Below are 26,049 nucleotides of genomic sequence, written 5' to 3'. Positions count from 1 at the left end.
TGCCCAGCACTGTGGATCCCTCTTGTCTTGCCGTATTTTTCCACGGCATTTATTGTCTTCCAACATATCATACATTTTATTATGTGATGCTTAGCATCGCCCTTTTGTCATCCTGTGAAAAAACTACCCTCACAGGGCCAAGATTCTTGACTCATTCATTCACTAACAAATTTTAAGAACACAGAACAATGTCTGGCTCACAGTTAGTGCTCTATAAATTTTTGCTGAATGAATGAATAAGGGTAATGTATATAGCAGGATAATGTAGGTATAATTAGGTAAACAATGAGTACATGGTAGCAGTGATTATAAAAGGATTCTACTATAAATTATCACTGTACTCAAAATGGGAGTCCTAGTACAAAAGACACATACTTGCTATCACTAAAACATTGCCTACCCACATGATGCCTTCTCTCCACAAAATTGATCCCTACTGAGCAGTAACGATTGACCACCCACTGAGTGGTCAGTCCTTATGCTAAGCACCATGAATACAAGGGCAGGAGCAGGATTTTTGGTTGCACAGTCAGTGTTTCAGGCACCCATCCTCCCAGGGAACCCAAGAGAAGAGCCCCATATGCCCTGAGTACACTCAGAACCCAAGCCCCCAAGCCATTTCCCCCAGGCCATCCTAATGGCGCCCTCAGCCTTGATGGGAGGAGCCATGATGTTCATGCCCATCACCTCTTAGTGGCGACAGGAACCTGCCCGCCCACCCACTGCATGCCCATTGGCTGGACAGTGGTAGAAGCAGACCCTGAGGGGCGCATGCTCAGAGGGAGGAGCCAGAGGGGCACCTGCCAGCTCCTCAGGTGGCTGTGGTTTCTCTGGCTTTCCTGAGGGGGGCTCACTAACGGCTGGGTCCCATCCCACGGAGGCTGAGGAGGAGAAGCAGGAGGCGAGTCCCTGAGGAGACGCCGTGACCTGAGGGATTCCCTTACGGAGGAGAGCTCGTGCTTCATCTGTCACAAGTGGTGCCCAGGCCGGTGGTGACAACGGGGACGATGCTCAGGCTTCTGAGAAGTGCTTTGGCCTTTTTCCGGACTACGGCTGACCCCACAGAGCAGCAGCGACCACAGCAGCAGGGCCCACAGCAGCAGGGTCCACAGCAGCAGGACCCACAGGAGCAGGGTCCACAGCAGCAGGGCCCACAGCAGCAGGGGCTCCTAGAAGGTATTCCTCTGTGTGTTCCCTTGTCCCCCACCCCAGAAGCCTCCCAATAGGGTCTCTCCTCACCCCCGATATGAGGATCCGGTGGCTCTGGCGAGTACAGCACGGGACGGCGGCTCCATCTTCTGTGTGTGCATGGGTAGGCGTCCTGCGTCCCCAACAAGTCCCTGAGAACCAACTCCCAAAGTCTCCTGTCCATCTAAAGTGGGAAGGCGCTGTCAGAGACCACCTTGGAGACTGTACCGCCTGTGGCTTCCCCCAACGTGGTTGTGCAGCACATGCCTGTTTATATTTCCAGTAGGCGAGAAAATCCCTAATTGCGAGTGAATTTAGGCTTGTATCCCAAGCGGAAATTTAATTTGAAGCCAAGTGGATGCCTCATACATATCTGATCCTGTAGGAGAGCAGAGAACCCATCGTGCGGGTGGGCTGCTGAGGTCAGATCCCTAAATATTGCTGGTCAGCTAGGCTTGTGTAGAATAAAAAAAAGAAAGAGAGAGAGAGAGAAGAAAGAAAGAGAGAGAGAGAGAGAAAGAAAGAAAGAAAAGAAAGAAAGAAAGAAAGAAAGAAAGAAAGAAAGAAAGAAAGAAAGAAAGAAAGAAAGAAAGAAAGAAAGAAAGAGAAAGAAAAGGGAGGAGCAGGAGGAGGAGGAGGAGGAGGAGAAGGAGAAAGAGAAGGAGACCTAGACCTTTTGGATGCCGTTTAGGGCTGGCCATCAATCTCCAGATACCTTTTAGTGCTTTGTCTGCTGAGATGGTTAAGTATCTATACAAGATGCTACTCATTATGTTGGTGATAATGAGGAAGGGATATAACAGGAACAGAAGCTTAAAGACTCTCATATGTATATATGGTGATAACAGGTAACATTTACACTCTTTTGTGCAAGGCACTCCACAGCTCTCAACAGTTCATGTGCATGTGCCAGTTAATACAAGGTGGGCAGGTGGCTCATGCCTCTATTCCCAGCTCCTTGTGAGTTCCAGGCTGGTGAATCACTTGAGTCCAGGAGTTTGAGACCAGCCTGAGATAACATGGCAAAATCCCGTCTCTACTAAAACACAAAAATTAGCCGGGTGTGGTGGCACGCACCTGTAGTCCCAGCTACATGGGAGGCTGAGACATGAGAACCACTTGAACCTGGGAGGCGGAGGTTGTTGAGAGCTGAGATCGCGCCACTGCACTCCAGCCTGGGCGACAGAGCCAGACTCTGCTCAAAAAATTAAAAATTAATTGAAAATTTAAAAATTAAAAATATTAGAAATTTTTTAAAATTAAAAAAAGAAAACTACAACAACCCTATTAGGCGAAATTTTGATTGTTGTGGATTGACAGATGAAAATAAGATCAGAGATGTTAAAAAACTTCTCTGCCCAGGTTTATGCAGATGGTGAGTGTAAGACATATTTGTAGTAGATGTTTGTATTTGAGGCTAATAATGTGACTTTTGTTTCTTTATCTTGTAGGTGACACTGAGTTGACAACTGTGCAGGGAGTTGTCACAAGTTTCTGTGATGATTATGGCATGATTGATGAGTCGATCTACTTCAGTAGTGATGTTGTGACTGGCGACGTGCCTCTAAAAATTGGACAGAAAGTTAATGTGGTTGTGGAAGAAGATAAACCACTTTACGGATTGAGAGCAATCAAGGTGAGATGTGCATGAGTTTGGGAATTGTGTCTTATCCCAATGGGTTTTCTTTCTCCATCTTTCTATTGCATTAATCCAGCATCTCTGCTGTGATCCATAGAGTGGATGTCAACTGCAATTTGAAGCCCCACCCCTCTGAAGTTGTAGGTTCTTCTGTTCTAATATTTGTAGTGATTTCTGCTTTAAAACATAAAAATTACTTATCTATTCTTCTAATCTTTAAACAATATGGGTAACAATAATAATTATTGAACTCTATAAAATCCTGCAACTTCCCTTATCAGGTAAAAAAACGTTTTCTGTGCTGTGCATCCATAGCAGTGGAATTACTATGTGAAACCATGTGCCTTGTAAACATTTTAAAAAGAGCTTCATGGAGGTATAGTTCACAAATCACAGAACTCTCTTAAGGGTACAATTCAATAATATTTGGCAGATTTACGGAGTCCTGAGAATAGCACCTGAGTCCAGATATTTACCCATTCAGTGGCTATTATGAAATTATTCTTCAGCTCTACTGTACTAATTGATTCTCTCAGCAATAGGTGGTGAGACTGCCCATCTGCCCATATAGGCAAGGACAACAATACTATCAATCTGAAATCTTTGCAAATATAAGAAGGGAAAAGCAGTCACATTGCTCATTTGGAATTATTAAGGATTTTAATGAGATTACAGCAAGTTTCCTTTCTTGGACCTACTTATACAATAGGGACATTTACAGCTGTCTCTATGGTAGAAAAATTAGATTTGTAATAGGAAAGTCTGTATATGAAGCCCTTGTAGTATTTCCTCCGATACCATCTTTTGTCTTTACTTTATGTCTTTCATTCTTTTACAGCTTTATTGAGATATAAGTCATGTGATTCACCATGCAATTCACCCATCTACAGGGTACAATTCAGTGGTTTTTAGTTTGTTCACAGGGTTAGGCAACCATCACCACAAACAATTTTAGAACATTTTCATCACTCAAAAAGGTAGCTCCATAACCATTCATAGTCTTTTCCCATTTCTGCCTGCTCCCCCAACTGTCCTCTCCCCCCGCAACATCCAGCCCCAGGAAATCACTTATCCATTTTCTGTTTGTATATATTCACCCATTCTGGACAGTAAAAAAGATTCCTTCTATATAACGGTAATGATATGTCCTTTCACCAACATCTCCTTATTCCTCCATCAACCCTAACAACCCAAGCATCTAGCAACCACCATTCTACTCTACACTGCTATTAGGTCAAATTTTTATATTCTGCATATGAATGAGCCCATGCAGTTATTTGTGTTTGTGTGACGGGCTTATTTCACTTACATTCTCCAGGTTCATCCATGTTGTCCCAAATGGCAAGATTTTGTTCTGTTTTATGGCTGAATAGTATTCCATTGTGTATTTATACCACATTTCCTTTATCCACTCATCCGTAGATGGACACTTAGATTGCTTTCATTTCTTGGCTATTGTGAATAGGGCTGCAATAGGCATGGAAGTGATGATATCTCTTTGACACATTGATGGCACTCTCTTTGGATACATGCTCAGTAGTTCATGGATTCATGTGATTCATGGGTTCATTTGATAGTTCCACTGTTAACATTTTGGAGAACTTCCATACTGTTTTCCATAATGACTGTAACAACTTACATCCCACCAACCGTGCATAAAGGTTCCAATTTCTCCACATCCTTGCCAATACTTGTTATCACTTTTCTTTTTAATGTTAGCCATTCTAATATGTGTCAGGCGGTATCTCTGTGGTTTTGATTTGCATTGTCCTGGTAATTAGAAAACGTGAGCGTTTTTTTTTTTGTTTTGTTTTGTTTTTTCATATGCCTGTTGGCCATTTGTATGTCTCCTTTTGAGATATGGCTATTCAGGAATTTGCTCATTTTTAATAGGATTATTTGTTTTCTTGCTATGAGTCGTTGGAGTTACTCATACATTTTGGAAACTGACCCCTTACTAGATGTATAGATTGCCAACGTGAGGGAAGAGAGAGACCCTCTCATATTGTTTTATGTTGTTTTATGCTCAGAAAAGGAAAGAGAAGTGAAACTAAAGGCAGGTAGTCTGGCCCCTAGAAACCAGACTCGAAACCAAGGAATCAGACCTGTGCCTGCCTGACCTAAGCCTGGTAGTTAAAATTCGACTCCTGACCTAGCAACCGATGTTATCTACAGATTCCAGACATTGTATGAAAGGACACTGTGAAACCTCCCGTTCTGTTCTGTTTCACTCTGACCACCGATGCTTGCAGCCATTGTCACGTACCCCCTGGCTTGCTCAATCAATCACGACCCTCTCACATGGACCCCCCTTAGAGTTGTGAGCCCTTAAAAGGGACAGAAGTTGAGCACCTGATAAGCTTGGATTTTAAGATGCTAGCGGGCCGATGCTCCGGGCTGATTAAAGCCACTCCCTTCACTATCTCAGTGTCAGAGGGGTTTTGTCCATGGCTCATCCTACTACATTTCTTGGTTCCCTGACCGGGAAGCGAGGTGATTAATGGACAGTCGAGGCAGCTCCTGAGGCGGCTTTAGCCTGCACAGTGGAACATCCCTGAGGGGGACTCCAACCAGCTGGAGCAACGCGGATCCTGAGAGCGCTCCGGGTAGGCATTTGCCCCAGTGGGATGCCTCGCCAGAGCAGTGTGTGGCAGGCCCCCGTGGAGGATCAACGCAGTGGCTGAACACTGGGAAGGAACTGGCACTTGGAGTCCAGACATCTAAAACTTGGTAAGACTAATCTTTGGAACTTGCCCACTCCATTTGAGTGGAAGCGTGGCCTGATCACCCACGCCATGCCTTTATTGGCACTTTGGTTTTGGTTTTGACTTGGTTTGAATTGCTTGACAGGACTGGTCTTGGGAACTTGCCTACTCCATTTGAGTGGAAGCTGGCCTGATCACCCACGACGTGCCTGTACCAGCACTTTGGTTTTTGTTTTTGACTTGACTTGGATTGCTTGATACTTTGGTTTTGGTTTTGACCTGGCTTGGATTTCTTGATACTCTGATTTTGGTTTTGATTCTGGTTTGGCGTAAACGATAAAAGTGTGTGTGTGCCCTTTTACCCGTTGTTTTGTAGTGTGCATGTGGTGTGAGTGTGGTGTTTTGTTTCGAGGAGACATGGGTCAGGCACAAAGTAAGCCCACCCCACTAGGAACTATGTTGAAAAATTTCAAGAAAGGATTTAAGGGAGATTACGGTGTTACTCTGACACCAGGAAAACTTAGAACTTTGTGTGAAATAGACAGGCCAGCATTAGAGGTAGGTTGGCCATCAGAAGGAAGCCTGGACAGGTCCCTTGTTTCAAACGTATGGCACAAGGTAACCTGTAAGCCAGGGCAGGCAGACCAGTTTCAGTACATAGAGAGTTACAGCTGGTTTTAGACCCCATTCCCCCACGGTAGTTAAGAGAACAGCAGCATAAGCGGCTGGCAGAGGAAAGGAAAGACCAGCAGAAAAAAAAAGAGAGGAAAGAGACAGAGAGAAAAAGAGCCAAAGAGAGAGAGGAAAAGACAGAGAGGAAGAGACAGAGAGACAAAGAAGGAGTCAAGAAAAAGAGAAAGAGAGAAATATACAAGCAGTTAAGAAAAAAACAGTATACCCTATTCCTTTAAAAGCCAAGGTAAATTTAAAACCGCTACAATTGATAATTAAAGATAGCCTCCGTAACCCTGTAACACTCTATTACCACTTTGTTGTCAGTGTAAACAAGGGCGTATCCCGAAAGTACTGAGGCCTTTCTGTCAAAAATTCTTAACCCAGTAACCCGCGGATGGCCCAGATGGATTCAATCTGTAACGGCAGCTGCTTTGCTAACAGAAAAAAAAATTAAAAAGTAACTTAAAAGAAACCTCATTGTAAGCACACCTCACCAGTTCAGAAGTATCTGAAAAACAAAGGCGGGGGTGTGGGCCATCTATAACAATTCTAAGTTAATTTAGACTAAACAAGGTCTTATTAACAGCAAAGGATAATTGAAATCCCAAACTTACAAGGTTTTCAACAAAAGTAAAGTTTGCTAAAAGTTAACAGTGTAACATGTATTATAGTAACTTCTAATCTTGTGACCTTAGACAGTCTAGTCCACAGACACAAAAAAAGTTCACTTAAAAAAAAAAAAAAGAATGGTTATCTTCAAAAAAAAAAAAAAAAAAAAAAGGAAAAAAGGGGGGAGGCGAAATTTATGTAAAAAGAGTGTTATATGGTAAATTCTTGTCCTGAAATAAATTAACTGGTTGTTTAAAGAAAAAAAGTTTGTAATAAGTCAGAAAGTTGATACACGTCAAAGAATTGTCTGCGAAAACTGTGAAAGCAAAAATGTTATAAAAAAATTTATGCAAAAAATGTTGTATAATTTAAAAGTAATAAAGCCTCCTGAGTACTATTGAAGAAAGAGTTTATGTGCAAGGTGTATAAGAAAAGTAAAATATGCCTTTGGTAAAGGGATTATAAAGAGGCATAAGAATGTGGATTTTTACCTACATTAAAAGGTTAAAAAATTATTGTTTTGAAAGTTTAAACAAGTTTTAAAACATTAATTGTAAAGAAAATTCTGTGTGTAAACATATTAGCTAAAGTTAAAAAGGTATTGTCCAGTTTCCTGTGAACTGGACATTAAAGTAAGAATGCAACAGTTTTTTCTTAAAGCACTAACCTGCTCTTCAACAAAGATTATAAAAGGTTAAAAATAGTCTATAAAATCTCACCTTATGGTCAAACATGAAAAATTAGATGAATATGTCTACAAGGTTTTATTAAAATTAAGTTTAACATTAATAACACTAATATAAAGGTAAAATTTAGCTTATCTGGTATAAAAATCATACAAGAAGCATTATTAAATATAAAATGGTGTTTAGCTTTCTTTGGTGTAAAAACTAATAAGTGCTAAAGGAAACATTCATTTTACTAGGGGATCATAGAAGTTGAAGACTTAAAACAAACTTTGGCAATTAAAACAGCATACCAAGATGCAAATGGCTGGTTGGAATGGATCAAATATTCCATCCACACGTTAAACAAAAGCAATTATTATACTTGTGCACATGGCAGGCCAGAGGCCAAGATTGTCCCCCTTCCACTAAGGTGGCCCCTCCAGTCGACCAGGCATGGGCTGCATGGTAGCTCTTTTCCAGGATTCTACAGCCTGGAGTAACAAGTCATGCCAAGCTCTCTCTGCTATATCCCAAAGTCCAGCACCCTGTGGGTCAGCCCCCAAGGGTCTTCCAGCCTCCGTCTCCCAACACTAAGTTCACTTCGTGTCTCTCACAACAGGGAGGAAACTTAGCATTCCTTGGAGACCTGAAGGGATGCGATGAGCTTAAGAATTTTCAAGAGCTTATCAGTCAGCCCTTGTTCATCCCCAAGTGGATGTGTGGTGGTATTGTGGTGGACCTTTACTGGGCACTCTGCTGAATAATTAGAGTGGCACTTGTGCTTTAGTCCATTTGGCTATCCCTTTTACCCTGGCATTTCATCAACCAGAGGAAAAAAAAAAAAAGACATCGTAAAGTGAGAGAAGCCCCTTATAGGTCTTTCAATTCTCACATCTATTTAGACGCAACTGGAGCCCCGCAAGGAATACCAGATCAGTTTAAAGCTTGAAATCAAAGAGTTACAGGATTTAAGTCAATATTTTGATAGATGACAGTTAATAAAAATATAAATTAGATAAACTACATCTATTACAACCAACAGCAACAAGCTTTTCATGAGTTAGAAGAAAAACTCAGGTTGGCCCCAGCCCTGGGGCTACCTGACCTGACAAAACTTTTTACACTCTGTGTGTCAAAAAAAAAAAAAAAAAGGCAGTTGGAGTTTTAACCTAGACTGTAGGGCCCTGGCCAAGGCCAGTGGCCTATCTCTCAAAACAACTAGACGGGGTTTCCAAAGGCTGGCCCCCATGTCTAAGGTCCCTGGCAGCAACGGCCCTGTTAGCACAAGAAGCAGATAAGCTGACTCTTAGGCAAAACCTAAGGCTTCGTCAATGGTTTATAGTTTTCGACATTGCAATCCTTCACCTCCTTTGTGAAATTTATTCCTGTTTTATTTTTTTGAAGGTGTTTTAAATGGGATTGTTTCTTGATGTCTTTTTCTGATAGTTCTCTATTGGTGTATAGAAATGCTACTGATTCTTATATGTTGGTTGTGTATCGTGCCACTTTCCTGAATATGTTTATTAGACCTTGGAGGTTTTTGGTGGTGTCTTCAGGGTTATTTATATGTAAGAGCTTCCCATCTGCAAACAGGGCCAATCTAAATTCTTCCTTTTAAATTTAGATGCCTTTTGTTTCTTCTTGCCTAATTTCTCTGATTAGTACTTCCAGAACTATGTGCGATAGAAAGGGCAAAAGTGGGCATTTCTGTCTGTTTTAGGTCTTAGAGGAAAAGCCTGCAACATTTCCCCATTCAGAAAATGATGTTACACGTGGTTTTATCATATATGACCTTTACTGTATTGAGGTGCACTCCTCCTATATCTAATTTGTGGAGTTTTTATCATGAAGGGATGTGGAATTCGGTTAAATGCTTTTCCTGCTTAAATTGGAATGATCCTATGGCTTTTGTGCTTCATTCTGTTCATGTGATATAGCACATTTATTGATTTGTGTATGTTGAAACTTTCTTGTATCCCAGGGATGAATCCCTCTAAAACATGATGAATGGTGTTTTTAATGAGCTGTGTAATTTGGTTTACTAACACCTTCTTAACGATTTTTGCAACTGTGTTCGTCAGGAATTTTGGCATGTGGTTTTCTTTGCTTTTCTCTTCTTTGTGTTTCCTTGTCTGGGTTTTCTACCAGGGTAATGCGGGTGTGATAAAATGCATTTGGAAGTGTTCCTTTCTTGTCAGTTTTTTTTTTTGGAAGAGTATTAAAAGTATAGCTATTACTTCTTCTTTATATATAAATTTTGGTAGTATTAGGAAGGGAAACCATTCTGTCTTAGACTCTTCATTGATGGGGGATTTTTTATTACGGAATCACTTTCCTTACTTGTTAATGGTCTGTTCAGAATTTCCATTTCTTCACCATTACTTCTCGGTAGGTTGCATGTGTCCAGGAATATATCCATTTCTTCTGGCTTGTCCTACTGTAGACAGATGATTGTTCATAATAGTCCTTATGATGCGTTTTATTTTGGTGATGTCAGTTTTGCTGTCTCCTTTTTCATCTTTGCTTTTATTTATTTGAATCTTCTTACTTTTTTCCTTAGTCTGTCTAAAGTTATGTTGATTTGGTTTACCTCTTCAAGAAACCAAGTCATTGTTTCATTGATATTTGTATTGTTCTTCTCATATCTATTTGATTTATTTCTGCTCTGTCCTTTATGATTTCTGTCCTCCTACTTTCGGATTGCATTTTTTTTCTAGTTCCTCAAGGTGCAGTGTGAGGTTGTTTATTGAAGATATATCTTTTCTTTTGAGGTAGGCATTATTGATGTAAACTTCACTTTTAGAATTGCTTTTGCTGTATTTCATGGGTTTTCATATGTTGTGCCTTCATTTTGCTTTATCCCAAGAAAGGTTTACACTTTGCTTTTAATTTCTTCATTGACCCGTTCGTTATTTAGGACATGTTATTTAATTTCCATCCACTTCTAAAGTTTCCAAAGTTCCTACTTTTATTCATTTCTAGTATTTTACTATTGCGGTTAGAGAAGTGATTTGATATTGTTTCAAACTCCTTTAATTTGCTAAGACCTGTTTTATGGCCTGACTCATAATCTATCCTCCAGAATGTTCCACATGCAGTTGGAAGAATATGTGTTTTGGAGTATTTGGATGGAATGTTCTGTAAATGACTGTTAGGTCCATTTGGTCTGGAGTGCAGATAAATCCGACTTTTTTGGGGTCAATGTTCTATCGGTACAATCTGTTCATTGCTGCAAGCTGGGTGTTGAAGTCCCCTACTATTATTGCATTGCACTCTATCTCACCATTTGGACCTTAATATTTGCTTCATATATTTAGGTGCTGCTATGTTGGGTGCATATTTTTGGAAATCATTATATCCTCTTGATGAATTGACCCCTTCACCATTATATAATGATCTTCTTGGTCTCTTTTTACAGTTTGTGATTTAAAGCCTATTTTATTTGAAATTAGGTTAGCTGGTCCTGCTCTATTTTGGTTTCCCTTTACATGGAAGAATGTCTTTTTTCATGTCTTCACTTTTAGTTTACGAATGTCCTTTAAGGAGAAGTGGGTCTCTCCTAGGTTGGTTGTTGTTGTTGTTTAAATCCATTCAGCTACTCTGTGTATTTTAGTTGAAGAATGTCATCCATTTCTATCAAGTTAATTATTGATAGGTAAAGATTTACTGTTGTCATTTAGATTTTTTTCTTCTTATTTTGTTGGTAATTTCTTCCTTTCTTTCTCTTTTACTTTCTTTCTTGATGGATAAGAGATTTTTCTCCATTAGTATGTTTTGTTTCCTAGATATTTTAAAATGTGTCTATTACTTGATTTTTTTCTTTGTGGTTAGCATGGGGCATACAAAAACATAATCACAACAGTTTATTTATTGATAATATAACTTTGATCACAAAATACCAACACTCTACCATTTAACTCCATGCCCAGATTTTGAGTTCTCTATTTTACACTTTACAAATTTTGATATTTTATATCCCTTAATGGATTATTGTACGTATTTTATTTTTACTAGTTCCATTTTTAACCATTACATGGAAGATATACGTGATCTGGACACCACCGTTACCTTAATAGAATATTGTGAATGTGTGTGGTTACTTTTAATAGTGAGTTTTATACCTTCAGATATTTTTGCATTACTCATTAGCATCCCTTACGTCAGTTGGAAGAACTCTCCGTAGGATTTCTTGTAAGACAGTTGTGGTGGTGAGGAAGTTCCTCAGCTATGATTTCTCTGTAAAAGTCTTTATCTCCGCTTTACTCCTTGGTACATTATTCTTGGTTAGATATTTTTTCCTTGATCTCCTTGAATATATCATCACACTCTCTCCTAGCCTGTTATGCTTCTGCTGAGAAGTCTTCTGGTAGGCATATTGGAATATGTGATTGGCTTCTTTCCTCTTGCTGCTCTCAGGATTTTTTCTTTATTTTTCATCTTTGAGAGTTTGATTTTAATATGTCATGAGGTAATCTTATTTGGATTGTATCTGAATGCAGAACTTTGGTCATCCAGTACCTAGATGTTTGTAACTTTCTCTGGGTTTGGATGGCTCCCCATTATTATTTTTTAAATAACCTTTCTACCTCTTTTTCATTCCTCCCTCTAGAATATGAATGACTCATACTATTGCTCTGCTGATAATTGTCCCAGAAATTCAGTAAGTTTTTTTCATTCCGTGTCCTTCCTTTTAATTTTGTCTCCTGTGACTGTATATTTTTAATGAAGCTGTCTCCAAGTTTACAGATTCTTTATTCTGCTCGATCAATTTTCCTGTGGATGTTCTCTATTGTGTACTTCTTTCATTGTATTTTTCGACTTTTTGATTTGTTTATTTTTTTAAAATTCTTTCAATCTTTCTTTCAAATTACTCTGATAAATTCTGAATCATTTCTCTGTAATTATTTTCAAGGTTCACATAGCATGTGGAAAATAGATATTTTGAATTATTTGTTAAACAGCTCATGCATTCCTATCTCTCTAGGGTCAATCACTGGCACCTTGTTTTGTCAGTTTGGTGATGTCATGTTTTCCTTATTGTTCTTGATCTTTGTGGTCATGTGTTTATATCTGTGTGTTGAAGAAGTAGGTATTCATTTCAGTCTTTGCAGTCTAGCTTTTAGGGGACATCCTTTAGCAGTAAGCCTGTCCGGAAACTCTATATAGGTCTCTTTTGGTCCTTATGTTTGTGAACACTGCAGCTATTGAAGCACTTGGGGGCTTCCTAATCCCCGGGACACAGCGACAGATGCTACAATGGCATGCATTCCCTTAGCTATTGAGGCTGGTGCCTTGAGAGTCTGGAATCCAAGGCTCCATTCAGAGGACTCCCTGTTGCTGTAGAATATTCTGAGCATAAGGCCAGTGGAATCACTGGCAGAGATGTGGGCCAGGTATTGAGTTTGTTTTGATGTGGCTGTGGCTTCCTGTCTGGTGCCAGGGTGGGTTTAGAGACTTGGTCCACAAGTACCATCTCAGCATCTGGGGCCACGTGCCATGGGCATTTGTCAAGTGGTGGCGTATAGTGTGGAAGGCCTGATACTGGGTTCTCAGGCAATGTCCTATGCTTGCCACTCTCTCTGTCCTCCAGGTGGATGGTATCTGTCTCCATGCTGTGCTGTTGAAGGTTGGGGAAGGGGTGATGTGGGTAATGTAAAACTGTCTTTACTACTGTCTTCAATGCATCTTTTCTTATTTTCATGCTATAACCAGGTACCATGGCCTCTCACCTGGTTTTCTTCTCTCAAGTGACGGTATTTTCATACAAGGATAGTTTTTCACATTGATTTTCTGCAGGAGGATGATCACTGGACAGTTCCATTTCTCCATCTTGCTCCCTTCCTCCTCCATCTGTTTAATTTTTACATACTATAAATATGTCCATCTTGTCCATGTGACTTCTGGGTTCAGGAAGTTTCCTTAGGCTAATTCTAACACATAATTTACACAAGTATTCACTTAACTTTTCTTCTGAAAGTCATTAATTTATTGATATCTAAACATACAGTCAGCCTGGGTTTGCTTTCCGTGTTCAGGACTGAGAGAAGGATCCGTGTCTTGTTTCCCTACTGGCTACTCAATTGTCCCTCAACATTAATAGGATAATCCACTTTGACCCTATTTTATTGAAATGCCACTTATGACATGCAATGCATTATTGCAAACATTTCCATCTGTTTGTACCTGCTGTTGTGTTGGTGGTATTTCCAAGGCATAAGAAACAGTGTTGGGAGCCATGAGACATGGGCAAAGCTTTAGTCTGCAGTATGTCTGTGAGTTGGTGTGGAGTCAAGGACCAAAGAGGTCCGAGGGTGCGTGGATCATCCACTGGATACTGACGGAAGTGGTGGTAGATACGTGGACGGGAGGCTAATGCCTCATTCCCTCATGACAGGAAGTGAGGGGAAAATAAACATCAGATTGGTACTGACAGCTGGAAGGACACCAGTTAAGAAATGGGAATAGCAGCAAACTAAGCTATCTTTAAAACCAGGGAAAATTATTTACAACTCAGTGGCTCAAGTTTCCATCAGAAGTCTTTGATCAGCAAATTCCAACCCTAGGAGTTTATCCTATAGTTCAGTCAGGCAAGTAGTCCAAATGCTAGGACACAAGTGAAATGTCTAATTATGTGGAATTGGGTTAGTAAATTATGGCACATCCATTAATTGGGATTCCCTATGACTCTTTCTGTCCTTTCTTGTTATTTAAAAACCTTTGTGCTAATTTAATGTGATACTTTAATACCGAATACCATGCTAATTTGCTTTTAAAACAGGCATTTACATATGTATATATATTTGTGCACAGACAAAAACATCAGGATGAGTGTTACTGCCAAAATGTAGTCCCTGGTGGTCTCTTGGTAATGGAATATGGATTATGGGGTAACCGCGTTTTGCTGTCTGCATATCTGGTTTGTTTTTTTCCTATTTTTAGTACAATGAACTTGCATTATTTCTGCAAGTTTTAAAAATTATAAAATAAGGACTATTACACTTCCAATAAGGAAAAAGGTTTGTATGCCTCTTTATTGTAGATAAAGTAAAGCCCTAATTTGGCTTGGTTTATTCAACCTCCCCCAGTTGAGGTTATTGTTCCAACTTTATCTCGTGCTTCTGTCTCCTAGACCTGGATCTCGAATGTTAGGGTTTTGCTCCCTAGGCTCCTTAATTGTGTTGTATCTCCTCTCTGCCTCCCTGCTCCTCTACCCCTGTTTACAAGGTTACACCTCTGTCTTCTTTCACAACCCAACACAAATCTGAATTCCCCCAAGCAATGCCGCCATTTTCTCCCTATTTGAAATGCTCTCCCTTTAGATAAGTCACAGAAACTATCTTTGAACAAGTTTTATATCCTTCATCGCAACCTGCTTATGACTACATATCTTTCCACTTTACCGTCATTTCACTGTGAATTCCTGTAGGCGAACGACAGTAGTTTTTAAATCTGGGAATCTAATGGTACAAGGGCGTTAAACTTGGGTATGCAATTAATGTTTTGGGATACATTTCACAATTCATAAGGCACACACATGATTTTTACCATTATCTCCAGTCTATGGCCATTTAGCACATGAACTGTATTCACCAATGTTTAGGATGGTTTTTGAAAACATTTTGGAATACCAGTGTTTTAACCATGTAAGTTCCTGTGTTTAAATTTGTATTATTTTCAAAGTAACTCTTTCCTAAATCTTACAGGTGGATGTTGTGCCTCACCCTCTTAACGGTAATGGACCCTCAGACTCAAAACTCAGAGTTTTAAATGGATGTGTTGCTTCTATAAGTGAAGATACTATTTATATTAGTAACATCATTTATTTCCCTATGGACATTTTTTCTGAAGGTATGATTTGCGTTTTGTGATATATGATGTAATTCTTAATTTTTTGAGAGGATTTTAGTCCTAGAACAAATTTAACAGTGTACTTGGCTTCAGTCAATGGCTCTTCAATATTCGAGGTAGACCTTTCCAATTAAAATTATGTACAATATAGGGGCAAATAGGCAGTATTTTAAAATGTCTGCTATCATCTATTGTGTGTTCATTTGTTCAATACCCTCAGTAATGCCTGGATATATTTTTCATTCACATAAGAATTTAATTTGTAATCATGGAAACAATCCTACAAGTACCCAGAGACGCTATTTTTAATACCCTTCAGAAACTATGCTTGCAGGGATCATTTCTGTAGTTGGTTACTTGAGAAGTTTCTGTGACAGGGTGGAGTACCAAATTTTAAAAGAATACACTTCAAATGCTTCAAATTTAGGATTGGAGACAGTGCTTTGTGGCTGTGTGTGTGTGCGTGTGTGTGTGTGTTGAATTCTCTTTGTAATCAGCAGATATGTTCTAATATTTTGCTTATAACCAAAGATACACTTTTTTTTTTTTTTTTTTTTTCTATTTTTGTCCATTGCAACAGTTGTATAGCTTGGGTGTAAAAGGGTAGATTAGCTCCGTTTCCACAGGCAGCTGGCTCGTTTGTTTTCTTGGGGGCAAAAGCAGGACTCTGACCTGAATTTTGTTTTAAGATGTTGACTCTGTCTGCTTTGTCGAGAAGAGACTATGAGGGAGAGGGTGGAGTCACGAAATCAGTCAGGAAACCGTTGTTATATTCCTGGTGAGAAATGATGGAGATGTGAATGAAAGTGGACAAGTGGAGGACCTGAGGATTGAGTTGACTCTGGATATATTTTGAAGTTAGAGAAGAACCCAGGAGGTAATGGATTAGATCTTTGATGTGGAGGAAAGATGAGTCCAAGGTACCTCCAAAGTTTCTTGTTTGAGCAGTGGTGAGGGTGGAGTTGCCAGTTTGCAATGTAGACATCTGAGGCAGACAAAAGTTGGTGAATACGGAGAATACCAACAACTCAGCTTTACACATGTTAGATTGGCGTAAGCATAAGGATAATTGATCCTGAGGTTGGTTAGAGCTGGAGGCATATACATTTTGGAGTTATTGGCCCATAGATATATGGTACACCCACACAAAAGAAATGTATGTAAATTAACAGATACAGAGAGAGAGAGAAGAGGTCTAACGTGGTGTCTTGTGTCATACTACAATGCTGGATCCTAAGGTGAAGAAATGTTTCACTTTGTTGATATTGCTAGTTTTCTGGAGTCATTGTGGCAATTTACTGTCTCAGTTGCAGTTGGGATTTCCATTTGCTCCAGATTCTTTCACGTACCTTTGTTATCCTTGAGTCAGTTTTAACTTATCGTAAACTTGTGTTTCAACCTCGATGGTCTTAACGGTAACCCTGAAGGCACAGACTTAAGAGTTCATCAGTGGAACACAACACTAGGGGGAATGGATTCATTCTGAAAGTAACAACATTTCCTAGTGGTACTGCTACCACTACTACCAATCAACACTTATTTGGTGGTTACTATGCACCAGTGATGATTCTGTGTGTATCAACAATATCTATTAAGTGTCACAGCAGCTCAGTATCTTGAAGGCTATTTATCGTGCTTCTCATTTTATAGATGAAAAAAATGAGGCACAGAGAGATTAAACATCTTGGCTAAGGTTGCAAACTGAGTGAGTGGCAGTGTCAAGATTCGAAGCCATGTAAGCAGGTTTAAACTTGTGCTCTTATCTACATGTTTGACTGCCTCTCACTAAGCAATTGTGAACACGAACAGTTGTTTAGTAAATCTTGTGCTGCTCCCTTAGATTGGCTGTGATGTACAGTTCACACTTTCCTCCATTTGACTTTGTTAAATCAGCAGAGGAGAATCAGTGCCTAAGGATTATAAACTTCTTTTCGGACTTAGAGATTTACAGTGTGTCTGTTTAAATGTGTGCAAAAATGACTTTAGATGTTGCAGAACTGACTTTAAAGTAGTACACTATCAAATAACGTGTGAAATCCAAATGACCTAGTTAAGAGATCATGACACTCACATTTCTCCATGGCTGTTTTAGATTTTGTGCCTTATAAGGGTGACTGGTTAAAAGTTGAATATTCCACTGAACCAGGCTTCTCAAACTTCAAGGCAAGCTCTGTGAAGCCCACCCGTTGTATTCATGCGGAAGAGGTAATTTCTTTCCTGTTGCTCCCATCATCGGTTTCTGCAAACCCTTCCTTTCATGATAAATTTCATGCCCAAGATTCTGTTTGGTGTAATGGGAATTCCAGAAAATATGAAGAAATACATTCTTTGCCAACAAAGGAGCCACTTTCCTTATTGAAAAGGCAGGACTTCCCAAAGGAAATAATTTGAAAATTATGTAGAACAAGCACATTAATTGATTAAGTTCTAAATTGTGCATTTTACTCGATACCCAAATGTTATTAGAATCTTCCAACAACAGGAGGAAGAAAAACAATCTTTGTGCCAGAAAATTGTAGGGAAAGAATGAACGAAGTGTGTTGTGGGACTTGAGCTTAACAGTAAATGCTGAGAATGATTTGGGTGTTGGAGCCTGAATATGACCAGGAAATTCAGGGCAATAGAGGGTAATGGACATATTTTGGTAATATTTAGAGCAGGATTTCTCATCAGAGACCCAGGCCTCATCCCTGGAGAGCCTGATTTAATTGGTCTGTGGTGGAGCATGGACATGGGGATCCTTACAAAGCACCCCTGGTGTTAGCAATGGGTCAACCAGGTTGGGAATTATTGATTCGCATCGAAGTGACCGGCAGGACCCAGAGTGAGGAGGTGAACAGCTGTTTACAGTGATTATTGGGCTTTCTCATAATCATTTCCATTATTTATACTCACAGGTCCGCGTTACTCACATACGTGGAAGAAATGGGGTGATAAGTAATAATATCTTTTTCACCTTGGATTCTGTGAAACTTCCTGATGGATATGTACCTAAAGTAGATGATATCGTCAATGTGATTATGGTGGAGAGCACTCAGTTCTGCTTTAAGTGGAGAGCGGTTTCTATCATCCCAGCACAAAAATTGTAATGACAAAGCTTTTTTTATTCTGTTTATCTTTCCTTCTATGAGCAGTAAAGGGGCTGGTTTAACTGAAAAGGTTAGCTTAGTAAGCCTAAATAGTATTTTACATATGGCTTTTCTGGCAAATCTAATTGAGATACTGGCTAGTTCAATTGGACCATGAACCCAGCTTAGGGAAATAACTTATCAATTAAAAAGCATGCTAAATTAGCTTGCTAGGCACTGGAGGAAAGGAGTTCTTAATTAAAATGAACACTGCCATTAAATTTGAATTCCATGTTTCCCATTAGCAGCGGCAGATTCAGGATGGCGGAGGCCTGGGGCGGCCCTAAAGGGAACCTCGGAGCCAAAGCATTTAACTGAAAAGGCAGCAGGGACAGCATGTTAAAGGCATGATTTAAAGTTACAATTTAACTTCAGTTTTGAGTCCCCCTTATGCTGTCTGTACAATCTGTATTATTCCATAGTCTCTTTCATCTTCTGTCATTCACATAATTTGCAATGTTTATTGTTTCCTTGTGTTCCTTCTTCCCCATGCTAGAATGTGAACTCCACAATGGCAGGATGTGTTTTGGTCTGTTTTTTCTTTCTTTCTTTTTCTTTTTTCTTTCATTGAAGCATCACCAACACTTAGAAGAAGGTGTCACAGACTCAAGGAGCAGATAAAATGTTATTAACTTCAATGACTGAATGATTGGGCCAGCAATGATATTTAGCTGTGCTTCATTCATCACCGGTTCCTTAGTAATAAAATTGTTGAGCAATGCATTAAGACCTCTCTTGACTTTTTAACAACACCAACAATCACGGAAAACAGACTCTGCTGCAAATGAGCCTCTGTAAGCCACTTTGTTGCAGGGGTGCAGCTCATGTGCAGTTATGAAGAAAAATACAAACACAGAGCTTTTGAAGGAAGGACAACCTGCTTACCCACCGGGAAGGGTTATACTAAAATGCAACAAATATATCCCATGAAATTTCATGCTTTCGTCTAACAGAACAGTTAACCGGGTAACTGTGACCTAGGGGAAGGGATGTATTCAGACCTATGGGCGTAGCTTGAATGTGGTTGTGAACTTACCCTGACTCCTGTGATTCATAATTCCACCATTACCCCCAGTCCTTAAATAGAGTTGTGTTTTAACTTTCCACTACAGATCCAGTGAGACCTCCCAATCATCCAGGGATTTGTTTCCCACTTGATAGGAACAGTGAAGGTCTCGTAGAGTTCCCATTTTCACTCACTGGTTCACTCCACAAAATCCTACTGACTCTCTTTGGTGTGCCAGGCACTGTTGAGGCTCTAGAGTTATACCCTTAATCAAAAGGACAAAATTCCAGGCCCTAATGGAACTTGTGTTCTTTCAATGCCCCCACCCCCTAACCGTCCTTGGCTTCCTGACCCATGCAGCAGTAGCTCCTATGATCGAAAGGGGCAAGCGGGAGATGTGGCAACACCAGGTGCCTGTGAATGTCGTCATTCAAAAGCAGCCCCACACCCTGTGGAATTACAGAGCAGTCCACGTTAGACTTGAGAGATGCAAGGGCCATGACCTTCACTACCTCCCACTTAATTCTGCAGTTTGGTTGATGTGGAAGAATGGTCTCTGGGAGTTATAATGCATTATGATAAGCCCAATCAGCTGGTGATTCAGTCACAGCTGCTGTTTCACAAACTTCCTCACCGGACTGAGGATCACCTGGGAGGCAGCAGTTCAGCTGGGCAGGTGGTGGGGATTGGACACATTTCCTCTACTTTCAAATAGCAAAGCCCAGAACTGCTTTGCTTTCATAAGGCCGACCAAGCGGCGGTGCATTTTGAATATTTTGCCTCAGAGATGAATTAACTCCAAGGTTCTTTCCCACAACTGAGAATGAATTGTGTTTGATCATCTCACCCTCATCACATCTGTGTCCCTAAATGTATGCCCTCATGGCACAAGGACAGAAGGACCCAGGGAATAGGAAATAGTGGACTCTGTCAGAAATGTGCTTTTCTCACATGTGAAGGAATTGGCTTGAAAATACAGGGACCTGTCACCACGAGTTTCTGGGACTCCAGTGTTATGCCACGGAGCTTCCAACTGGCACACCATGAAGGTGTTGCAGATGTGCTGATATCAGATGCTTCTCTGCTCATTTAGAGATACATGCAATGAAGAAAACGAAATAAGATAATGATCTTTAGCCAGGTTTGGCAAGCTCTGGCCCTTCTGCCAATTCTGGCCTGATGCCTGCAATGATTCTCAAAACATAAAGTTCTGTTTAGGTACCCAGAGCTTAATCAGGGCCCAATAGATTGAACCCGGTGTTCTTGTTGTCATGATTATGCACACTGTTAATCAAAGAGGCACCTTGAAGTCTCTCATCCTGATCGTGGTTTCATCCTCTAACCACTTGTAGCTTTCAGAGGTTCTGGTTCATCATTTCACTCCTCTTGTGGGATGCATAAATCTTTAACTGTACATCTGCCAAAGGGATATGCTCTGTGAATGTAAACAACTCCTCTTAGTTATGCTTAGTATGTAGTTCTCTGTTTAATCAAAATTTCAAATTCTACTTAATCAGCCATATTTACAAGGATCCCTATTCCCTTGGTGTTGGAGAATACGGTGTTTCGAATTGAACCTCTTACATCTTTTGGTGAACTTGAGGTTGCACGTAAACCTCCAGTAACAGCCCAGAAATATAGAGTTTATTCAGTTTTCCTCTCTTTCCACATTTCCACGTGTATTGTTTCCTTCTCCGCTTTGGAGAACCCTACCTTCCATTAACCTCTGTGTATTTACTTCTTTGCACAATCCTGCCATATATGCTCTCCTACATTGGGTACCCTTCCATCTGTTCTCTAACTCCCTCTTCTCATGGACCCTGGCTTACAGGAGGCTTCCTTGGAACCATTTTTTGGCAGGTTCCCTGCCTGCCTCCCTAAGCTTGCGTACCCTGGTTTCCAGGGAAGGGAGGGCTAGAGAAAAAGGTTCTCTGTTGCCTTTGGAACTCCTCACAGAACTAGCTTTTAATCACCATTTCATGGTATTAGTCACCCAGGACAGCCTGGGTTAAGTGCTTCATGAGTTTCTTTCCAGATCTGCTGGCCTGGCCAGAAGAGTGAAGTCTTGGGGTTGGTTAAGGGCTATCGGTCTAAACATCCACGACTGAGGACTCTGATCAGTTAGCACTCGTATTGGTCTCATAAGTGGGAGGAAGTTAGTTCACCTCATCTTACAGCTGTTTCACTTTCCTAAGAGCATTGCCCCAGTTAACCCTAAATGATGTGGATTAGAAACTTCATTCCCCAAATCCTCTGAATAGTTGAAGGCCTACTGTCTATACAAAGGGTAAAAAGCATAACCTTGTTGTTGAAGTTCCATTGAAAGGAAGCAAAATGTGGCCAGGCTTGATGGCTCATGCCTGTAATCCCAGCGTTTTGGGAAGCCGAGGCAGGGGGAATCACCTGAGGTCAAGAGTTTGAGACCAGTCAGGCCAATATGGTGAAACCTCATTTCTAGTAAAAATACAAGAAAATTTAGCTGGATGTGATCGCTCTCCTGCACTCCAACCTGGGTGACATAGGAAGACTCCATCAAAAAAAAAGGAAAAAAAAAAAAAAAGGAAAAAAAAAAGAAAACAAATGGTACAAGTAATTTTGACAGCATAAAGAACATACCTCACAGTGGTTAGGGGGACTGAACATCTGTGTTCCCCAAAAATTCCTTTGTTGAAGCCATAATCCCCAATGTAATCATATATGCAGGTGGGGCCTTTGGGAGGCGATTAGGCTTGGATGGGGTCATGAGAGTAGAGCCCCATAATGGGATTTGAATCCTTAGAAGAAGAGGAAAAGAAGTCAGCACTTGCTCCAACTCCTCCATGGAAGGAAATAGCGAGAAGGTGACCATCTTTGAGCCACAAAGAGGGCCCTTGCCCAGAACCGAATCAGTCAGCACCTTCTTCTTGGACCTCACATCCTCCAGAACTGTGCGATATAAATGTCTGTGGTGTTGTGTTACAGCAGACCAAGCTAAGACAACAGAGAGCTGACATTGACATTATGTGACAAATAAAAGCAATCCATACACTCATTGTGTTTTGAAAAACAAAGGTATGAATTGGGAAAACTGCCATCACATGAGTATCCCAAAATTCCCATGGATGGGAATTGCCCCCATCCATTAAATCATAATGAATAATGTATGTATTGGTACAGGTCGTCTAAAGCCTTGTCACACTATTCTTTTTTTTTTTTTTTTTTTGAGACAGAGTCTAGCTCTGTCGCCCAGGCTGGAGTGCAGTGGCCAGATCTCAGCTCACTGCAAGCTCCGCCTCTCAGGTTCACGCCATTCTCCCACCTCAGCCTCCCGAATAGCTGGGACTACAGGCGCCCGCCACCTCGCCCGGCTAGTTTTTTTGTATTTTTTTTTAGTAGAGATGGGGTTTCACCGTGTTAGCCAGGATGGTCTCGATCTCCTGACCTCGTGATCCGCCCGTCTCGGCCTCCCAAAGTGCTGGGACTACAGGCTTGAGCCACCGCGCCCGGCCACACTATTCTTAAAGAAACGTTTGTCTAAACACTAATCCAAAACTTATTTCCAGTGTAGCTTTTGTAACGGAAGGAGTAACATTGTATTCCATGGCGCAACTCATGTACACAAGGGAGACTAAATCACTGACATGCAAGAAAACCCAATTTATTGGCCGATTTTACTTACAAGTGTCGCTGTGGTCAGACTTCTGAGGACAGGTTGTAAAGCCAGGAAAAAGCTGAGTTGAGCCGGGATTTAATGTCTTCCGAACTACAGCTCTTACGTTTACAGCCAGCTGTAACATTACCCTGAATGAGGCCAAATACTGTTTATATAGATGCAGAATTGAAAGCAAAGTATTCAGATTTGGTGTGATTTGCCTTAAAACCAGATCCTCTCACAGGTTGCCTGGAACGGTTCAGGATGTTACTCTTTTCTGATTTGATTATTTGCTGCGGTATTTATTGAGAACGTACCATGTGCCCAGCACTGTTCCAGATGCTGAGGCCCCAGCAGACAGAAAAAGCAACAATGAACAAAAGCTCTGCAGTCATGAAGCTGATACACAAGGGTGAAGAGACAGACAACACTCTGACAAGCATATGAATAAGTAAGAATTTCCGTCTAGCGGTTAGTGACATAAAGAAAAGTAAGCAGGTGTTTGTGATAAGAGGTTTTTGATAGCAGTGACCACGGACGCATTGTTTTCAATATTTTCAGTGTGAGTCAGTCTCCCTAATTTGAGGGTGAAACATTCTACAGCCAAGTCAGAGACACAAACAGGAAAGAGAGGGCACACAGCTGCTCTGTGGCCCAGCGGAATTTATCCCCTGACACTCAAGCCCAGCAGCCATTTCTTATCTGATGTGTTCCCGGCCTCTGGAGGCACCTCCCACCACAAGAGATCATTCACAATGTTTTCAGCAGGGTGGTAGAGAAGAGCCCCTTCTTTGTTCTGCAGTATTCTCTCAGCAGGGACCTGTCTTCCTGGTGCTGGAATCTACCTGTAGCTTCTCTGCCAGCAAGTTTGACCCCTGCAGAGGAGGCTGAGTCTTACTTAGCGAAGTTTGCCAGAGAAGGCTGTTTCTTACCTTTTTCTAAGGCTATTTCTTAGCACCAATCTCTTGCTGCAGCATCCATTATTAGCTCTATTTTTGCCAGCAGGGACACAGAAGAGTTGTGGGCATCTTTTCATGTATCTGAGTGGCTGATCTCTCTTTGATTCTGGCTGCTTTCTTCTGTGTCATGATAGAAACTAACAAATTTGACCCAATGATTGTTTTTCAATTACTCTTTAGAGGTGGTGGGACTACAGGTATGTTTTCAAAGATTGATAGTTTTCACTGATGGATGGCATGGAGCGTGTAAAGAAAATGGAGAAAACTAAGGATTTTGGCAGGGATAAGATGCTAACCCACTGTGTGAACTGAGCTGACATCGTCTGAGATGGAGAAGATTTAAGGAGCTATGAGGGTTGATGGAAGCTCGGGACATGTGAAATTTTGGACACCTTACCCTTGAGATGTCTATGGGACCACCAAATGTGTGACTCAGTATATACATGGGACTGGGAGTTACCTGCATTTAGATGCTATGGGGCTGGCGTGTGGATAGAGAAGCCATTCAGGGCCTGAGACCTGGAGCACTCTTGTGGGATCCTGATAGGAGGAAGATCTCGACAAAGAGGCTGAGAAGGAGTCTTTCTAGGATAGGGTGGTCACGCAAAAGACTGAAGAACTTATCTCAAGAAATGGGGAGTCCCTAACGGGGTCAAACAGTAAGGTTGAGTGATGAGAGTCTAGTATATTGACCACTGGATTTGGCGACCTGGAGGTTTCCTGTCATTTTAAGAGCAAATTAGGGGCCTGACGGGGATAAAAGCCTGATGCCAGAGGAATAAGGAGGGAATGGGAGCTCAGGAAGTGAGCAGAGGTGATTCTTGAAATAGCATTTGCTGTGGGGGGCAGGATGAACAGGAATGGGACTGAAGGGGAAGTGAGGCCAAGGAAGCTTATTTATCCATGTACATTTTATAGAAGGGGGTTGTTTGTCTATGAAGTTTTTAAGATGAGTGATTCTTGTCTATGTGTGTATGTTATTCCATTAGAGGCAAAGATTAAAAAAAAGATTGTTGATGCAGGAGGAAGAGAGGCAGTCGTAATAGAAGCAACATCCTCAGAGAAAATGTGTCAAGAGAATGGTTCCATGTGCTCAGTGGAGTGTCTGCTCTGGCCAGGGGCTGCGATGTCTTTCCATTGTTACAAGACAGAAGGAAGAGAAAGCCAGGATGGGTGCCAGGAGGTTCACAGAGGAGCTCCTGTCTCACGACCTTTGTTTTCTCTGAGAAATAAGAGGAAATGTCTGCTTATCTGTGTGTTCTACTTTCCAGACAATCGTAGAATATTGGAGTAATCAAAATGTACAAGAGCAGTTGTTGTGGGTTGAATTTTGCCCGTAAAGACATATACACAATTTGTGAGCCCCAATAACTGTGCATGTGACTTTATTTGGAAATAGGGTCTTTGCAAAAAAAAAAAAATCAAGTTAAGATGTGGTCCTACAGCATTAGGATTAGTCATAAACTCCTAATCCAGTGAGTGGTGTCCTTATAAGAAGAGGGATATTGGACACACAGACACATGGAGAAGAGCACCATGGGATGAAGGAGGAAGTGATTGCAGTGATGTATCTACAACCCAAGGAAAGCCACCAATGACTACTGGCAACCTCCAGAAACTTGTAATAGACTCTCCCTCAGAGCTCACCAGAAGGAACCAACCTCGCTGACACCTTGATTTCAGACTCATAGCCTGCAGAACTGCCGGAGAATAAATTTTTGTTGTTTTAAGACACAAAGGTGTAGTAATGTTTTTTGGCCTCCTTAGGAAATTCACACAGCTGTGTTATATTTTGAGACATAGATAACCCTCAACCGATCCCATTAACTAGATGATCATCTTTGGCAATACTTTTACCTGTTCTCACTGCAGGAGAGGAAAGACAAACAGCTTTCATCCACAGTGCCCATGAATTGCAGCAGAATCATCCGAACTGTTCCGCTTGCTTCATGCTCTGACCTCTTCCAGCCTATTCACAACCAAGCATCTGGAG

General features: G+C 40.9%; 1 protein-coding gene across 1 annotated transcript; it reads left to right on the top strand.

The window, feature by feature from the left end:
- The first annotated feature begins 877 nt into the window (after positions 1–877).
- On the top strand, positions 878–18,421 carry LOC126945899 (cancer/testis antigen 55-like). Its single transcript, XM_050775881.1, has 5 exons — positions 878–1,104; positions 2,640–2,824; positions 15,188–15,332; positions 17,425–17,537; positions 18,230–18,421. The coding sequence occupies exons 1-5, from the start codon at positions 1,008–1,010 to the stop codon at positions 18,419–18,421; spliced, it is 732 nt and encodes a 243-aa protein (XP_050631838.1). The 5' UTR covers positions 878–1,007.
- Positions 18,422–26,049: the final 7,628 nt, after the last annotated feature.

Source organism: Macaca thibetana, chromosome X (assembly GCF_024542745.1).
Source record: "Macaca thibetana thibetana isolate TM-01 chromosome X, ASM2454274v1, whole genome shotgun sequence".
Classification (NCBI taxonomy): Eukaryota; Metazoa; Chordata; class Mammalia; order Primates; family Cercopithecidae; genus Macaca; species Macaca thibetana.
This window is presented reverse-complemented; position numbering and strand designations above follow the sequence as displayed.